The sequence below is a fragment of the Telopea speciosissima genome, chromosome 11 (assembly GCF_018873765.1).
Source record: "Telopea speciosissima isolate NSW1024214 ecotype Mountain lineage chromosome 11, Tspe_v1, whole genome shotgun sequence".
NCBI classification, from domain to species: Eukaryota; Viridiplantae; Streptophyta; class Magnoliopsida; order Proteales; family Proteaceae; genus Telopea; species Telopea speciosissima.
The window spans coordinates 9,373,125-9,392,673 of record NC_057926.1 but is presented as its reverse complement, the minus strand read 5'-3'; the positions used below and the strand labels follow the sequence as shown (position 1 = coordinate 9,392,673).

Genomic DNA, 19,549 nt, shown 5'->3' with positions numbered 1-19,549 from the left:
AGTGGTGAGTCGGTTTATGCATGCACCCAAGGTGGGACATCTTGATGCGGTTTACGAGATCCTCAGTACTTGAAGTCATGTCCTGGAAAGGGTCTTCTCTTTTCTAGGAATGGTAACTTGAGAATTGAAGTATATACGGATGCGATTGGGCGGGTCTATTTCGATAGAAGGTCCACCTCCGGATCGTACATTTGTTGGGGAAACTTAGTTTCCTGGAGAAGCAGAAGCAACCTGTGGTAGCTAGGTCAAGCTTTGAAGCGAATTTAGGGCCATGGCTCATGGTGTGTGTGAAATCTTGTGGTTGAAGAAACTTGTCCAAGAATTGGGGTTTGAGGCACGAGAACCTATAGTCATCTATCTTGTGACAACAAGGCAGCCATAAGTATTGCACATAATCCGGTCCAACATGACCGGACAAAGCATGTTGAGGTTGACAGCACTTCATCAAGGAGAAAATAGAGTCTAAGACTATTTGTACCCCTTTTGTGAAACAGTGAACAAGTGCGAGACATATTCACCAAAGGACTTAGTTGTCATCACTTCAGTTTTATGTTAGACAAGTGGGTATGTATGACATATACCACCCACTTGAGGGGAGTGTTAAGAGTACTTAGTTTCAGGGGTATATTTGTACTTAGACACTTACTTATGTATTTTATGTGCTATTTGTATTAGGCTAAGGGCCCGAGTGTAATTAGATATTCTTCTCAATATAAGGCTGTTTGTCTCAAGTTGAGAGACATAACACATTACACCAAATCGTGTTTGAACTTTGCCTCCCTTGGAGCTTTTCTCCTCTCTTCTCTTTCTCCTCTAAAACCTAACAAGTACCATCAGACTTGAACTTGACTGTGAATACCCATCTGCATCCAACAGGGATTCTCCCTTTAGGGACTTCAACAAGGTCCCAAGTGTGATTCTCAAGAGCCAACATCTCTGTGTTCATTGCTTCTCTCCATTTTGGATCTGTCATAGCCTCTGTTACATTCTTGGGAATAGAGATGGATGAGATAGCCACAGTGAAGGCTATGCCTGTAAGGGAGATAGAATCATAGGAAACAAACTTGGCAATGGGATTAGTACATGCCCGAGTTCCCTTGCGGTGAGCAATAGGAAGATCTAAGTCTGAGGATGTAGAAGTGGAGGAAGGTATACCTGTCTCATTGAGTGGAGGCTCAGGATGAGGAGACGAAGGAGGATTGTGGTAGGTCTTTTTTATAGAAGCCATGAAGCCGGATTTCTCCTGTCCTTCGTATAAACCAGTAGCTCCCCCTGTTCCCTGTTCTCCTGTGCACTAGGAAGCTCCCCCTCAACAACAGTATCCATAGAAGGCTCCCCCTCAACAACAGTATACACAGGGTTTTTCTTTCCTTTGTCAACCTGAAAAGGGGAAATAGGGGCAAGAGAGGAGAAAGGAAATGAAACAAACTCGGGAACCTCTGCTTTCCTTTGTCAACCTAAAAAGGGGAAATAGGGGCAAGAGAGGAGAAAGGAAATGAAACAAACTCAGGAACCTCTTCACCCTCAACACCACCACCAAGAGATGACCTCTCCCCCTGAAGAGGTGACTGAAAATACAGTATAGTTTCAAAGAAATGGACATCTTTGGAGAGAAGCCACGGACGAGTGGGAGGATGATAGCATTTATACCCTTTGGAGGTGGAAGAATACCCAAGGAAGATGCACTTTAGGGCCTTAGGATCCAATTTAGTACGGGCAGATTTACTAATATGTACATAGCAAATACAGCCAAATACCCTTGGAGGAAGAGAGAAAGAAGAAGACCGTGAAGGTAGAACATCAAGAGGAACCTTGAAGTTCAAGACACTAGATGGCATGTGATTAATAAGAAAGACAGCAGTGAGTAGGGCATCAGACCAAAAGGTTTTTGGAACATGCATGGTAAACCAAAGAGATCTAGCCACTTCAAGGAGATGGCGATTTTTTCTTTCAGCCACCCCATTTTGTTGTGGGGTATCAACACAGGCCACCTGATGAATAATGCCATGGTCAGAAAAAAAGGTTTCCAAACCACTATACATATACTCCCCACCTTTGTCAGAGCGGACAATTTGGATCCAAGTGTGAAATTGGGTATACACTAACTCATAAAAATTTTTAAATGCAACATAGACATCACTCTTATGTTTCAAAAGGTAAACCCAAGTAACCCGAGAAAAATCATCAATGAAAGAAACAAAGTAGCGAAAGCCATGCAAAGAGGCAACAGGGGAAGGCCCCCAAACATCAGTATGAATAAGATGAAAAGGTGAAGTAGATCTATTACCAATAGATGGATAAACTGTTTTACAACTTTTGGCAAATAGACAAGGTTCACAATGAAAAACATGAGTGACAGGAAAGGAAGCAAACAAATGTGGCAACAATTTTCGCATAACAGAAAAAGATGGATGCCCCAAACGATGATGCCAAAGCAAAATATCCTCCTGAGTACAGCCACCTTCTTGCCCACAAACATAAGACTGAGCTTGCACAACAGGGGAAGCACCAGTCTCCAAAACATATAGGCCGTTAGCTTCACGACCACTGCCAATCACCCTCCTCGTCTCCAAATCCTGAAAAAGACAATGGGTAGGAAAGAAGGTGACAAAGCAATTCAAAGATTTAGTCAATTGGCTAACTGAAAGAAAGTTAGTGGCAAAGTTGGGAACATGAAAGACAGACTTCAAGGGTAAAAGTGATGTAACCTGGATATCTCCCTTACCAGAAATGGAAGAGAAGGAACCATCAGCAATTTTTACCTTATCTTTCCCAGAACAAACAGAGTATGAATTATACAGCTGAGACCTACCAGTCATATGATCCGTGGCACCCGAGTCAATGACCCAAGGTGTGGTGCCGGAGGAGGAAGAGGCCTGTAGTGCAATGGAAGCAGGAGTAGCAGAGGAACCATCCAGGTGGGCCACAATCCGGCGAAATGCAGCAATGTCCTCTTTGGAAAGAGAGGATGGATCAAATTCATTGACTCCAACATGAGCCTTAGGCCCCTTCTTCCGCTGCCCCTTCTGTCCCCCAGAGGAACCAGAAGAGGGCTTCCCATGGAGATCCCAACAAAAGTCCTTCGTATGCCCAGATTTGCCACAATGGTCACATAAGAATCGACCCTTCGGAGCTCCCTTAGCAGCCCCTTTATCAGCTCCCTGAGTGGAGTCCTGAGGGGTGGAAGAAACAAGAGCAGAGCACTCAATAATGGAAGTAGTCCCCATGGCACCCCTACAGGTCTCCTCACTCAGCAAATATCCACACACCTCCTCCAGTGAGGGAAGACTTGGTCGGCCAAAGATTTGTACCCTAAGAGGTTCAAAGTCAGAATTAAGGCCGCCAAGGAGAAATAAGACCCTCTCTTTCTCAAACAACCGGTGCACCTTGACCTCATCATCAGGACACAACTAAAGATCTCTATAGTGATCATACTCCTCCCACAGGCCCACAACAAGACTATAGTAGTCAGAGATGCTTCTATCACCCTGGCGCAGGCTCACAATCTGTTGGAGAAGTTGGTACACCTTTGTAGAGTCCCCAACCCGGTCAAAGATACGGGCCACACTGTCCCAAATGTCTTTGGCAGTCTCCTTGCCCATAAACCTTCTTCCAATCTCAGGCTTCATTGAGAAAAGAAGCCAAGCCATCACAAGAGAATTCTCAGTGTCCCATTTGGAGTACCCTTGCTCGATAGGGAGAGGGGCCTTGATGCTACCATTTATGTACCCCATCTTCCCTCTACACCGAAGAATCAATTTCATGGATCGGGACCAATCCAAATAGTTGTGGTTCTCAAGCTTGGCAATAGGAAGTTGGATATTGGGGCTCTCAAAGGAAGAAGAGAGAGATGGAGCTGTTTCCACAAGGGGCAGGGGTGTTTCAACATTTTTTTCACCCATATTTAATCACAAATCAGCCACTTACAAGGAGGGAAGAGTAGCACTTCAAGCAAACAGGTTTGTCCCAAAACAGTAGGCACAAAACAGGGTAAACAATAGCCAAAAAAGGCTTGAAACACTTGTAGATCTTCAGAAAATACTCAAATAGCAGTGGAGTAAAAATGAGTAATGCTCCTTACCCAAACACGATGCAAATGAACCATAAAAAGTGCCAAACAAGGCTCCATTGAAGAGCAGATGCCAAACAAAACTCTGGCTGGCCGAAATTCTGGGCAGAATAGCCAAGCCGAGATGCAATCCTGATGAGTGGATGCTTGCAGAAGGTTGGAGCGAAGTAAAGGAGATCAAAGAGGACCCCCAGACGAAACTAGAGCACCAAGAAGCACTCCATTTGGATTCCAAACGAGAGAGAAACAAAATGGAGAAGATGACCTAACCAGTCCTTCGAACAGCAGCAACAACGGGTGAATGAAACCCTTCTTCACCCTCCAAGCTTCCTTCGAACACTTGCAAACTGCAGGATCAATGCTCTGATACCATGTTAGCTTTTAGAGTAGGAGGAGAGGAGAAGAGAAGAGAGTTCAAGAGAGAAGCCACGGTTTTGGTATTGTGTGTGTTGTCTCAAACTAGAGACAAAACAGGTTTATATTCCAAAGAATAAATAATTACAGAGAGGCCCCTGGCCTTATACAAATAACATGAGAAATATAAAAACATTGGGATATGTACAAGTATACCCCTGAAACTAAACTACCATTCTCAACACTCCTTCCCTTTTTTTCTATTTCTCCATCATTCATTAACCTTTCCAACCCCTACCCTAATCGATATCAACTTGTCAGGGTTTTTCAAAACCCTGACTCCAATCGATTTTAGGGTTTCCCTTTTCAGATGCAGCTGATTTTTTGGGGGTGATTCCCTACTACTACAAACCCTACTCGACTTAAGTTTGGACCCTTTCTGATGGTTGGATTTGTTTCTACAGCAAAAACTTTCTTAACCTGCTAATTTGGTTACCTGCTAAAAACCCTGACAATACCCTGACTCCAATCGAAATTAGGGTTACAGGTTTCAGCTTTTGCTGATTTTTGGAGGGCTGATTACTTCCATTACTAGGACCACTCAACCTCAATCTTACACCTATCCAAGTTTTCTAGAAGACCCCTCCCTTATCGATCTCTATGTTTCAGGGTTTTCCAAAACCCTGACATTAGTCGATTTTTTGGGTTAGGGTCACCTACTGCTTCTGGAGTTTTTAGAGGTGTTTTTACCATCAAGAGAGGCAATCTACTTCAATTATTCATGGCTTAAAGAAGTATTTTACCTAAGATAGCTGCTGCCCTATTTTTTCTGCACTTTTTGGTATTTCTCCCACTTGAAGATCAAGTCTCAAATCCTACAAGAGATTGGGTGTTCATATTGGAGATCCATTCCAGCAACTGTGGACAGCATCTATGCCAAGAAATCATCACACTTTGACAAGCATCAACAGGTTTTTGAAGTCCCCTTCCCATAATAGATCTCAATTTCAGGGTTTTCCAAAACCCTGACAAAAATCGATTTTAGGGTTAGGGCTGTCTTATCAAGCTAATTTTTTTAGGGGAGTCTTATACATACCAGAGGAGTTCTCAACCCAAGTTTCAGCATCATTCATGGATTTATTTTGAAAAAATTCAGGTTCACTCTTATGGCTCGATTTCATCAACTATCAACCTATTTTTTTCTAGTTCCTATGTGGCTAGCTGCTTCAAATACCTATGGATCCGTCGGGTTATTTATCTTATATCTGCTGGTTCGAGCTTTACTACATACCTTGCTGGTTCTATTGATTGCCTTTTATAAGCATGACTGGTTGACATGTTAGTGCTACCTTTATGAGGACTACTGCTGCCCTATTATTGAGACTAAGTACCCTACTATTGGAGATCAAATTTCTTTCATTATTGAAGACTCGAATCTATTACCCTGGAGATCAGCTTATTTGGGATTACAACAGTGTGTTCCATGGTTATTGGTTGCAACTACGAACCTATTCAGTTATGTGAAGCTTTTCTGGTTCATATCCGGCTTACTTTGGAGCTTGATCCTAGCATTGTTCACTAAGTCAAATCTGATCCAAGTTTTTTTGTTGAAGCTTCTTACATCAATTGCTGTTCAGCTATCTTCGTCAGTCCTATTTCGCATATGGGAGTTTATAAATTGGAGTTTTGCACACTTGTTCTTCCTTGTTTGAAGATTGATCAAGCCTTGAAGATTGGAGCTTTTCCTTACGTCAAATCAGATCTGTATACTTATCAGATTTGAATATTGGAGTTAGGAGTTTCTCCCCTGCAGGAGTTTCCATCAAAAGTGTTTGTTTGATCGTTTGAAGATGGTTGAAAATTTATATGTTGAATTGTTTTACTCCGTAATTCATTATCCCACTGCTCTTTTCACTTCACCACCTCCCAAAACACACCTTTGGCATATACCCATAACCACTTTGGACGATAATGGTATTCTCTAATTTGTCATTTCTTCCTTTTCCATTACCCTTAGCACCTCTTGGAATATTCTGGAATATTGTCCTTTTGCACTATCTCATTCATCATCTCTGTTATGTCCACGTGTACTACTACAAGTGAGGGGGAGATTATGTACAGTACATCTGCAGACATTGTAGAAGCAGCAATTGCAGGAACACTTGGTGCAAAACATAGAAGATCAGAGTTTCCACCATTGCCATTGGGTATCTCCTTTGTTATTGGGTTGAATTTTCCGTAAAGGGGAGATTGAAGGATTAAAGTATTGAAGATATTTGGTTATTGCTTGCCTATATGAGGTTCTACAGTTGGGTGGATCAGAAATGCCTGATTTATTTGTTTCCGCTGCTTGCTGCCCTTGTTGCTTATCTTCAAGATTATCAGTCAGAGATTCATCACTGGACAGCTGTTGAAGATTGGTGAAAGTTTGCTGATCAAGGCTGCCCATGTTTTGGAGATCAATTATTTCAAATTCTTGAAGGTTTATTTGGGAGTTGCATTCATATGTCAAGCTGGATTCTGCTGCAACTTAGTTTCTTACCATTTTGTTCAAGTTGGGCATTAGTACCTTGTATCATAGTACTATATCTCGCGATATATCGGTATCTCGGGCCTACCGAGATATCCGAAATATCCGAGATATCGCGAATATTCCCGAAATATTGCATTTTTTCTGCAATATTTCGGGGTCCATCTCGGGGGTATTTGGCCATATTTAGGCCCGAAACTTCATGGACAGCCTTATTTAAGCTTAATAAACACATTTAAACCATAAAATTGTAAAAATGTGAATTCAAATTGGTGTTTTGGGCTTGCACCCTTGATTGACATACGGTCGCCGACCTTAATGTATAAATAGTTAAATACACATAGATTAATGAAATCACAACTTAAGTTACAAATTACAAGTGCTAAACTCGCTAATAGTAGTTCTTGTGCCTCCTGGATCAATCCCACTCATGCCTCGCGGAGTCGACGTCCATTGCTCTGCTTGAATGACATATGTGGACCACGGTATAGAATCGGAGAAGAAACGAGTGTAGTCATCCACAAGTGTCACGTAAATGGAATCATCAACGATCAGTAGGTAACCTATCCTAGGATATAAACTAGGGTTACCAATCGATCCATCCGTGAAGAAGATGATCCACTGTGATATGATGTTGGCGCCGGCGCAAGAGGCGATGGCATTGGCTGCATGTATGGCTGGTGAGGTTGGTAGCTAGGTCCGCTAGGGTATGCAAAGATGTTATCTACAAAAGATGATCCAAGATGTCCCTGGGATCGGGATCGTAGTCATAGTCCCCTACCCCACTAAACGCCCATATGATGATGATCCATATCCATATCCACCGTAAGGTTGTGATGCACCATAATCCGATGCCAATGGAGTGGCATGTGCGTCAAAAAGATGGGGCACGCCAATGTCCGGCGGTCCTCCCTCCCTATCACCCATACTCAAACCACCAACAGAGCTAGATAGGTTATCAATGTCCATGTGATCAGGGTTTTAATATTTTTCCCCTAACCCTTATATTTTTCACAAAATTAAAACCAATTTTTTATATATAATGTTAATATAAGTATTGACCTAACACAACAAAACTATGAATTAGTAAACATAATATACATGTAATGCATCTTAAAACATATAGAAATAACTTTCATATTTTTTCATTATTTTTTAAACTTAAAACTCATATTTTTCCTTATTTATTTCTGTTTTTTAATTTTTATATATTTTTCTTAATTTTCGAAAATTAAAAGAATTATTTAAGAGCAGAAAAATAAATCCGACACTCGTAAGCCGTAGATCGGCCATTGGTGTCTAACATATATTTAATTCATTACCATCTAAGTCATATTACCCCTAATTATTTCCTATTTTAGTTGTAGGAAAATGAATTTTAAAACCAGAAAAAAATAAAAAAATACATATGGGAAAAAATTTCGACACCGTGAGGTCTGTAGATCGGCCTCCGTGTCTAACATATATTAATATCATCAACATCCAACAACATTTGTACAAAGTTTTTTTAAAAAAATAGTTTTAGAGAAATATAATTTACCTTAAATAATGAAAATAGGCTTGGATGATGAGCTTAGATGACCCTCCGACGTCTTCCCGGCGACAAGGAGCTTCAATGAGGCTTGGAAGGGAGGAAGAAGAGAGAAAATTTCATTTCAGCAGCTCTCGGTCGAAATATCGACCAAGAGCTGCGAAATATGAAATTTATAAGGATTTTGAATGTGACACTATTGTCACTTTACAATATCTCGCGATATATCGTGAGTTCCACGATATATCGTCGAAATATCTCGATATATCGACGAGTTATTGTACTTTTTTATTTCGACATTGTTTCGTATCTCGGTCATGTCGAGATTCACGAAATATCGCGATATATCGCCGATATTTCGCGAGATTTTATACCATGCCTTGTATACGCCAACTTGAGGGGGAGTGTTAGCATTATTATGGAGTTCTTTTTTTAGTTCAAGCTGGATTTTCCTTCTTCTCTTATTTGTATAATCCAACTTGAGGGGGAGTGTTGGAATATGTAATCCAGAATACCATGGGGGTATTCTGGTCCTTTTGGGGTAGTTTTATTCCTATGTTATTAGGTTTAAGTGGCTGCTCTTATAGAGTCAGCTAGTTAAGGGTAATTATGTCTATAGTTGGCTATGTGGGTTTAGTCCCACATCGCCTAGTTCAGTCCTTTGTAACTTTCCCCTCTATTATAAATAAAGGGGCTTACCTATCAATGAAATATAACATTATTATTCCATTTTCTCATTCTCTCTTTCTAACCCACAGTTCTTCTAACATTTTTCCGTTATACTTTAAATGAACATGGTTTTATTACACATAAAAATAGATGGGGCAAAGGTTTCCTAGTAGGTCCAGAAAGATAAGGCTGTATCAACAGACCACAAATCAGGCATGTTGCAGTTTTGTTAGTACTCAAATTTTGTGGACATGATATCCCCATTACCTTTTAGTCTAGTTAGTTGCAACCAATATGATCTTCCCCACATAGATACATAAAGCTTTAAAAGTTGGTTGAAAATTCAACTATGCAACTTTGTGCAACTTAGGTTAAACTCCTGAAATGTAAGGATAACAAGATGGACCATACAGTTTAGATGGGATCCAAAATTCAACACATGGCTAATGCAAGGAGAGTGCTTCGCATCCAATGGCCAGTTTGACCAGAGGACGCCTCCACTTGGATCCAAAGATGTGGGCAGTGAAGATAATATTATCCTGACACGGCTGTGAATTGGCATTCTTCAAAAACAAAATTATAAAAAAAGGGGCAATGAAAGATCAGTAAATAATAATAAGACTGAATTTCCAGAGACAAACCTGAATAAACACTAGGTTCCATATCTCAATGCATGTGGAATCATCCTTGTTGACCAATGGAGCAGCATCTCGGTTACCAATTCTATCAAAGTGGATTTCAGTGCAAGGGCCACAAGGACCAGTATTACCCATCTCCCAGAAGTTGTCCTACCCAAAAGAACAGACGGTAAATCTACCATAGAGGATATAAAGCAAGCATTTATAAATAGGTTCTCAGACGATAAATCTACCATAGACTTGATATAAAGCAATCATTCTGTAAATAGGTTCTCTTCAATAGTAACATCTCCAGATCCTTAGAGATTAAGCAATGACAAACATGCCTTGGTTGCAAGCCACATAACCAGTAGTAGTCAGTCAGTGACCTAAATGATTATGGAGTTCCTCAACTGGTGCCTCCCCCCCCCCCCCCCACCCAAAAAAAAAAAAAATGATCGGTGTGGCGGTTAGTCATCCTTAGACGAAAGAGTGATCTTTCAAGATTGGTCGTTGTGTGTCAACACCTCCCACCTATCCTACACATTCGTTCAAGGTTGACACTGCAAAGCTATAGTCAAGATGCACAGGGACCGTCTAGCCTTTGGTACTCCACATCCTCACCGAGAATTGAATTTCATCGGGTGCATGTTGAGTCAAGTAGAAGAGCCAATCTGAGAATGAGGCAAGCTGGGAATGGTCTGAGACAGTATTACAATTGAAGACCAAGTCAAAGACTATTGGATGTATCGCAGAGCGACTCTCAACGAGGACGTAGTGACTTTTAGATTCAAATAAAAATGTGTCCCCGTCTTTTGAGACATCTCTAATAAAATAGACCAAAAAAATGCAAGAAAATTATCTACCATGGGATTTTTTATATTAAAGGTTTCTATTAGCAGAGGTGTTAGAATACCAAGAGCCTATAATCAGATTAGAGAATGAAGAGAAAGAAGAGAAGGTGAGACCAAGCTTTCCCAAGAGGAGGGGACAGCCTGCGGCTAGAATGGAATAGCTAGCCGCGGGTCCTCCCCCTTATATTTATAATATTGCATCATGAAGTAAAAAGAGGTTTACAGGACTATTTTACCCTTGTACCCACGACACTATAATAAACCACGAAAAGAGAGTTCAAATAACATGAAAGACAAAAATACCCCTAGAACTCACTCCCCCTCAAGCTAGACCATATATATCACCCATGCTCAGCTTGTTACAATAAGAACAAAGACTTTGTGAACACATCAACTAGCTGATCTGACTAAGGAACAAAGGGAGTCTCGATCAGTTTCTTCAAGACTACACTCCGAACAAAATGACAATCCACTTCAATATGATTGGTCCTCTAGTGAAAGACAGGATTACTAGCAATGTAGAGAGTTGCTTGGCTGTCACAATACATCTTCAAAGGTGTTGGCACAGGAAAACCCATCTCAAGAAGTAAAGATCGAACCCACATCAACTCAACAGTAGTATGAGCCATGGCTTTGTACTCTGCCTCAGCACTGGACTTGGCAATGGTGGTCTGTTTTATGCTACACCACGTAACCAAGTTACCTCCAACCAAGGATTTAAGTCTCGGTGCGTATCGTATCGTCTCGGCCGATACGTCTCGGTATCGGTCGTAGTCGATACGATACAGGCCGAGACGTATCTTTTTTTTTTTTAAATGTAAATGTCTCGACTGTATCGAGACGTATCGACCGAGACGTACCGATACGATACGATACGATCGATACGTATCGATACAGCCGAGAGTTTTTTAAAAAAATTATTTTATTATATTAAAAAAACGATATGTATCGAGACGTATCGATACGTCTCGATATGTATCGACCGATACATACCGATACATATCGAGACGACTCGATACGTCTCGGTATGTATCGTTAACTTAAAAAACACATGGCCATTTCATCATTTTCACCCAAAACTCGATTTCTAGCAGTCCAGGCGGAAAAAAGGTCTTCCCAGCTTTGAGAAACCCTCCTAAAAACACATTTAAACTTGCTTTTTGGGTAAGATTTCTTGAGGGCTTTCAATTCTTTGCCAAAAACGAACTTAGAGGAGCTGAAATCACATCATTTGGTGGATCTAACAGCCTACATTCGAATTCAAAAGCTGTTCTTGAAGGGTTAGGTAAGTTTTTTGAAAAAAACTTGAATCTTTTGCTTTAATCTTTGATTATTGGTATGTTTTTTGGTATGAATCAAAGAGAATATGTTAAACAAACATAGAAATTGCATTCTTTGTATGCATTTACAAAGATTTGGTTTCAAATCCATGTTTCTTTGACCATTTTTACCCAAAACCGAAAATTCCTTCTTTAAAATGAAATTTTTTTTTTTTTTTCTTCTTAACTTTAAAACAAATGGTAATGTTTATAAGATATGGAGTACATTATGTATAGATGTATGACATCCCAAGAAGATTATACATTTACCCTAAAATCTGTATTTTTCTTTTTTTTTGGGTATTTTCTGAATTTATAAAATACTTAAAAAAATGTAAAAAATCTGATTTTTCCATCTATACTCTTTCATTGTAGTTTGATAAAATGTATAATTGGCTGAAATAGAATCAAAGACTTAGATTCATATATGTAGTACATTATGTCATTTTTTTTAATTATTTAAAAAATTAAATAATGTGTAACTAGTTGTAGAAAATATAAAAATGTTTAAATATTGTTTATGGCAACTTTGCTAGGTAGTAAATAAAAGAAGATGATGCAATGCATGACATGCATCATAATGTGTGTCTATACTTGTATAGTTGTATAAATAATAAATTATTGATGTGTGGATTTGAATATTGTTTAATATATATCTTATATAGTTATCTACTTTTGTTTGGTATTTAGGACGATGCCGCGACAACAAGACATTGGGTGGTCTTATTGTACCAAAATAAACAATAATAGATTGCATACACAGTGCAACTTCTGTGACACCCAACATCTTGGAGGTGGGGTAACTCGGCAAAAAGAGCACATGGCAGGAGGATATGGAAATGTTTCCAAGTGTACACGTTCGTAGAGTTAAGCGGGGCAATGCAAAAACACCTTAGAGATTCCAAAAAAATCCAAGCAAGCACATGATGATGTTGATGCATTGGTGAAAATTTTGATGGAAGATTTTGAAGATTATGAAGGATCGGATATGGAAGCAGGAGGAGGACCCAGAGTTGGCATTGGCGATGAAACAATCAAGACATGAAGCAAAAGAGCAACAATGGAGAGCTGAGCAATTGATTAGAAGTCAATCAACTCGACCCAGCCAGGGCCCTGTAGATATTGGTGTTGGCTCCTCTTGTCATCCATCTCTAAGTAAGGGTAAGCAGCCTGTTGGCCTTAGTAGAGCAACCAGTGGTGAAGGGGATGTTTGACCGGTTTACAAAGAGTGGTAAGGGTAAGAGAAAGAAGAGCCTAGATATCAGAGACATGGATCCTAATGTCTATAGAGCAAGGGATGCTAGCCAACAGAGGATTGAAGAAAGCTTTCAACCCAAAACAATTAGTAAAAGGATAGGCAGAGCAATCTCCAAATGGTTCCACAGTTCTATGATTCCACCACATAAGGCCAAAGATCCCCACTTCAAGGCCATGGTAAAGGAGATTCAGCGGTGTGGGAAAAATGTTAAGCTACCCACACCTCATGAGATTGCTGGGCCTTACTTGGATGATATTGTCCAAGAGGTGCATGAGTATGTAGAGAGGTTCAAGGAGAAGTGGCCACTATATGGAGTGACCATCATGTGTGATGGATGGAGTGGACCAACAAGATTATCCATCATCAATTTTCTTATCTACTGTGATGGAAGGACGATCTTCCATAAGTCGGTCAATGCATCTAGTGAAATCAAAGATGCCAACTACTTGTACAAGTTAATGGATGAAGTTGTGGAGGACATAGGAGAAGAAAATGTTGTCCAAGTAGTAACTGACAATGCAGCAAATTTCAAGAAAGCTGGTCAGTTGCTTATGTTAAAGAGGCAACATTTATTTTGGACACCATGTGCAGCTCATTGCATAGATTTGATGTTTAAGGACATAGGAGAATTGCCCAAGGTCCAAAAGTTGGTTGGTAATGCAAGGAAAATCACCAACTTTATTTACAACCATAGTTGGGTTTTGGCATTGATGAGGAGTTATACACAAGGGGATTTAGTGAGGCCTGCAACAACAAGATTTGCAACAAATTACATTGCAATTGATAGCCTCATTTCCCAAAAGCATGGGCTGCTACAGATGTTCACCTCTACTGAGTGGTTGACTAGCAATTATGCAAGGTCTGAAATTGGGAGATTTGTTCAAGATCTTGTTACCTCCTCAAATTTTTGGGCTGCAATGGGCCGACTTTATAATGTTATGATGCCACTCTTTTGTCTGCTTCGAGAGGTTGATGGGGATAAAGAGCAGACCATGGGTAAGATGGTAGATGCCATGGGATGTGTGAAGAGAAAAATACATGAGAATAATCCAACATCAAACAAGAAGTATTTGAAGATTATATCCGATCGATGGGAAAATATGTTGATTCAAGATGTTCATTGGGCAGGTAATCTTATAAGTATATGACTTTGGTTTCATTTTAAACACTTAGTAGTTAGTAAGTTACTATTTATTTATTCATTATTAGAATTTATAGGTTTCTAACCATCCATTACAAACCATGAGCAGCATATTATTTGAATCCGGATATCCAATACTCCAATGATATAGGGTGTAGATCGGATCTATTGCGTGCCCTAAGGAATGTTGTGAACAGAATGGAGCCAGATGTAGCGAAGGCCACACTTGCCATGGATGAGGTTAGAACTAAATTAGTTGTATAAATGATTGAAACCAAGAATAGAGTGATTGGTGGAAGTGGAACTAATATATATATTTTTTTAATACCTCTCTAGGCTAAGTATTTTCGGGAGGCCACTCGTGGTTTTGCTGATAGAATGGCTATCCATGCTAGGAACACACAACGCCCAGGTAAGTTAGGTTTACCTAATTTATTATATCATTTAAAATTTGTTTTAAGGTTTTGTCTTTTAATATTTCATTTATTATTGTGCAGCTGATTGGTGGCTCAATTATGGGGGTACTAGTGCTCCACACTTAACCCGAATTGCAATTCGAGTATTATCCCTGACGGCATCCTCTAGTGGCTGCGAACGTAAATCGAGTACATTCGGGTTGATACACACCAAACCCCGGAATCGTCTCGCTTATTCAAAGTTGGAGAAGCTAGTGTATGTCCATTACAACATGGTCAAGCTTAAATATTTAGAGTGGAAAGAGAAGGAGATGATGTAGATGTCAACCCAATCGACATCAACCACCTACTTGACGATGAAGATCCAGTTAGAGCATGGATAGAAGATACCGATAAGGTATTGGTGATGGATCAATTAAGTAAGGATCGCCAGACAACCAAACCTGATCCATTGATAGAGAGCATCATTCAACAGATGGATGAGGATGCAACACAGCCACCATCACAAGATCCTTGTCCTAATGTTGAAGAAAATGAAAGTAGCTCTGAAGAAGGTTTAGTCAGGAGGACGAGGTCAGGTCATCCGTATGGAGGAACTCAACAACATGTTGATGATGAGGATGAAGACGATGATGGTGATGGTGATGGTGATGGTGATGGTGGTGGTGGTTCTGTTGCTGCTGCTGCTGCTGATGATGATGATGATGATGATGATGATGACGATGATGATGATGGTAGTGGTGGTGGTGGTGGTGGTGGCCATGGTCTTTGGAGGTAGTGGTGGTCTTGGAGGTAGGTGGTGCGCCACGAGGCTTCACAACATCGTGGCCGGGTTCGGTCACATGTGAGGCAGATACACACATACTACCCAAGATATGGATCATGGTGCTGAGCCTGCTGGCCATAAGACTTACTCGCGGAAGCCGCATAAAGGCAAGTCTCGCAAGCGCTCCCACAATCCATATGATAGTGATATGCTTATGAGCGGCATGGAGTCACTTAGCATTAGTTCTGATTATGCTGGTGCTTCATCAAAGCACGGGCATTATGCATCTTCTTCTTGAGCTATGGACATGGGGCTTCAGTAGGGTATGGAAGTTATGGATACGGAGAGAATCAAGCACAAGCACAACCTAGTGCTTGCCGTGACATTAGCCACTCCAGAGCAAGACACACGATTCTACTATGAGCGGGAGAGTCACCACCATCGTATTTCGACCGGGCTCGATTTGCGCTTATGTTCGACAAGACACAACATCATCCTAGTCGCTCCTATTGTTAAAGACCCTTACAGGACATGACTTTGATCCACCCCGACATTCTTCATGGCAATAGAGTGACTCTATATGTAAAGAATTTCATCATTTAATCTTTTATAACAATTTCAAAGTGCTGCACTTGTCTGGTTATTGATTATTCACAATTCTTAGTATATATGCATGATATATGACACAAATTGCTTGTTTATATTGTTTTTTGTGTCCAAAAGTGTATTTTCATGTGTATTTTGATCATTTTCATGCGTTTCTGCACCGATCGATACGTATCTCCGATACGATACAATACGATACGTCTCTTAAAATCGCCTGACCGATACGATACCCGATACCGAGACTTAAATCCTTGCCTCCAACAAAAATACAATACCCTCTAGTAGAACGACGATCACTAGCCGATCCTGCCAAATCTGCATCAAAAAATGCCACCAACTGCATATGCCTATTGGGACGATAAATAAGCCTTTTACCAAGAGTACCCTTCAAGTACCGAAGGATCCGAATAGTAGCATCCCAATGGGCTTTACAAGGAGACTGCATGAAATAAAATAAACAAAACAGCAACTGATATATTTGGCCTTGTGACAGTCAGATATATCAACTTCCCAATTAGCCTTTTGTAAGAATACACATCCTTGAGAAGTTCACCATCATTAAACCCCAATTTCTGATGAGGGTCCATAGGAATATCCACTGGCTTTGATCAAGCATACTAGTGTCAGATAAAAGATCCAGGACATATTTCCTTTGAGACAGGCAGATTCCCTTTTTGCTTCTGATAACTTCAATCCCAAGAAAATAATGGAGTTGACCTAAATCTTTAGTCTGAAAATGCTGTTGCAAATACCCTTCTACCTCAGCTATGCTAACCTCATCATTACCAGAGACAATAATATCATCCATGTAGACAATCAAGACAACTAACTTCTCTCCTTTGCAACGAACAAATACTGAATGATCTGAATAACACTGAGAGAAGTCATACTTGGTCACAGTTGCACTAAACTTCTCGAACCAAGCCCGAGGAGACTGTTTCCGTCCATAAATTGCCTTACGCAACCTGCACACACGTCCACCATTCAACCCCCTGAGCAACATACCCTGGGGGTTGCTCCATGTACACCTCCTCGAGCAAGTCACCACAGAGAAAGGCATTTTTAATGTCTAACTGAAACAGCGACCGATCAAAATTAATAGCCAAGGATACAATAAGACGTACATAATTCAATCTGGCAACCAGCGAAAAAGTTTCAAAGTAATCAACTCTGTAAGTTTGGGTGTATCCTTTGGCAACAAGACGGGCTTTCAGTCATAGTCCGAAATCTCGCGAGATCTCGCCGAGATTCTCGGTTTTTTCATTTACCGAGTCGAGATGGCCTACGAAACCAAAAAATGCATTTTCTCGCCGAGATCTCAGTTTGACATAGGAAAATGCCCATGTAGGTCCTTTATATGAGTGCCAGATCTTGAGATCTTGGTGAAAATTCTTGGTTTATATACACCTATCTATGCCAGGAAGCAAGACAGACCCTTAGGCACACACCTATCTATGCCAGGAACCAAGACAGATACTTATGTATGCCTAATATCATTTTACTTAAGATATTATTCATAAATAAGCAAATACCCCCATTTGAATCCAATAAAAATACTTAAAAATCAAATTCCAAAAGGAAAAAAGTCAACCCCAGTTCAAGAACAAAACTGGATTTTTGGCGTAGGTGCAATTTTCAACTTTCTAATGTTGAGGTTTTCTCAAATCTAAAAATTCCATAAATCTTATTATGGTAAAACATTGCTAAAAACCAAAAGTGCGGTAAAATTTTCATTTGTTTTGATGTCCAAAAAATTATTTTCATTCAAAGTGATTTTGACAACATTCGCACACACCAAATTAAGTTTGACCGGTACATAACTCTTTCAATATAAATCAGATTTTAGCAATCTTGGACTTGTTGGAAAGCTTTGTTTTGAAAGCTTTCCAACAAATCCAAAATTGCTTAAATCTGATTAATATTGAAGAAGTTACGTACCGGTCAAACTTAATTCGGTCTTCGCGAATGCTGTCAAAATCGCTCTGAATGAAAATATATTTTTGGACATCAAAACTATTGAATATTTTACCGCACTTATGGTTTTTAGCAATGTTTTACCATATTAAGATTTATGGAATTTTTAGATTTGAGAAAAACCCCAGCATTAGAAAGTTGAAAATTGCACCTACCGTCGAAAATCCAATTTTTGTTCTCGAACCTGGGGTCGACTTTTTTCCTTTTGGAATTTGATTTTTTAACTATTTTTACTAGATTCAAATAGGGGGTATTTGCTTATTTATGAATAATATCTTAAGTAAATGAAATACAAAAGCATTTACTTAAATGATATTAGGCATAAATAAGACTGTCGTCTGTGTCGTCCCGGTTTTAGCATAAGTAAGTGTCTGTCTGCTTACTCACTAACTGAAACTCTTATTTGGACTTTGTTTATGCAAAATCTGATAGTGCCATTGTGTTTAAATGGCCTAAAATAGGCTAAATACCAACTTTCAGACCCAAAAGAGGTCTAAAACCCACCGGGATGGGCTTCCGAGTCGGAAAAAAAAAAAGTGCACAAACTTGCCGAGATCTCGGCCCAACTCGGTTTTGGGCTGGGCAGAGATGGCTCCGAGACCCGAGTTTTCGAACCTTGCTTTCAGTCGCTCAACAAAACCATCAGAATGATACTTAATAGTATAAACCCACTGACACTTCACCAGGTCCTTACCAGGAGGTAAATCCACCAAGCTCCATGTATTACGAGTCAAGAGGGCATCCATTTCCACATCCATGGCATTTTTCCACTCAGGAATAGTAAGAGCTTCAGTATAATTCCTGGGAATGGTATGAGTAGACAAAGATAGAGCAAAACTATGATAGGAAGATGGAAGACGGGACAGAGAGACAAACATGGCAAAAGGATACACAACCAATGATTTTTTAGTGCAGGATTGTGTACCTTTACGAAGAGTAACTAGTAAGTCATCAGGCACAAGATGACTAGGATCTGCACCAAAGGTTGAAGTTGGTACATGTATCGATGGAGTTGGAGTAGTAGCATATGTACTAGGCTGCCCTGTTGGCTTCTTGGGCTGATAAACCTATAGTGGCGGTGTAGGGAACTAGGGATAGGGACAAGGGATGGTATGGGTGGTGGTTCAGAATCAGCCCAAGTGTCCCCAAACGAGGTGGACTGATTAGAAAAATAGGAAGTACCTTTAAAGAAGGTCACATCAGCACTAATAAACTGTTTTGGGGTAATTGGATCGTAACACCGGTACCCTTTTTGAGTACGAGAGCAACCCAGAAAAATATACTTTAGTAGACCGAGGAGCCAACTTATAACTCGGGGAATGTAAATTTTGGATAGAACACACACAGCCATAAACCCGAGGAGGTTAGTTGAAAGGCGGTAAACCAGGAAACAAAATAGAAAACGGAGACTGATCGGCAAGCACAGAAGATGGCATACGATTAAT

General features: G+C 40.1%; 1 protein-coding gene and 1 long non-coding RNA gene across 3 annotated transcripts in view; one reads left to right on the top strand and one right to left on the bottom strand.

Annotated features, from left to right (window-relative positions):
* LOC122646836 (alanine--tRNA ligase-like) overlaps nt 1-19,549 on the bottom strand; it is a 75,429-nt gene that overhangs the window by 45,555 nt on the left and 10,325 nt on the right. Inside the window, exon 4 of one of the 2 annotated variants that reach the window (XM_043840444.1) lies at nt 9,795-9,941. The exons of the other annotated variant lie outside the window; for it this stretch is intronic. Within the exon in view, the coding sequence (XP_043696379.1) occupies nt 9,795-9,941 (147 nt within the window). The remainder of the gene's footprint in view (nt 1-9,794; nt 9,942-19,549) is intronic. 2 annotated transcript variants of the gene reach the window in all.
* Nucleotides 17,259-18,838, top strand: LOC122646837. The gene is made up of 2 exons (XR_006330705.1): nt 17,259-17,343; nt 18,731-18,838. It is a non-coding gene; the product is annotated as an uncharacterized LOC122646837 (long non-coding RNA).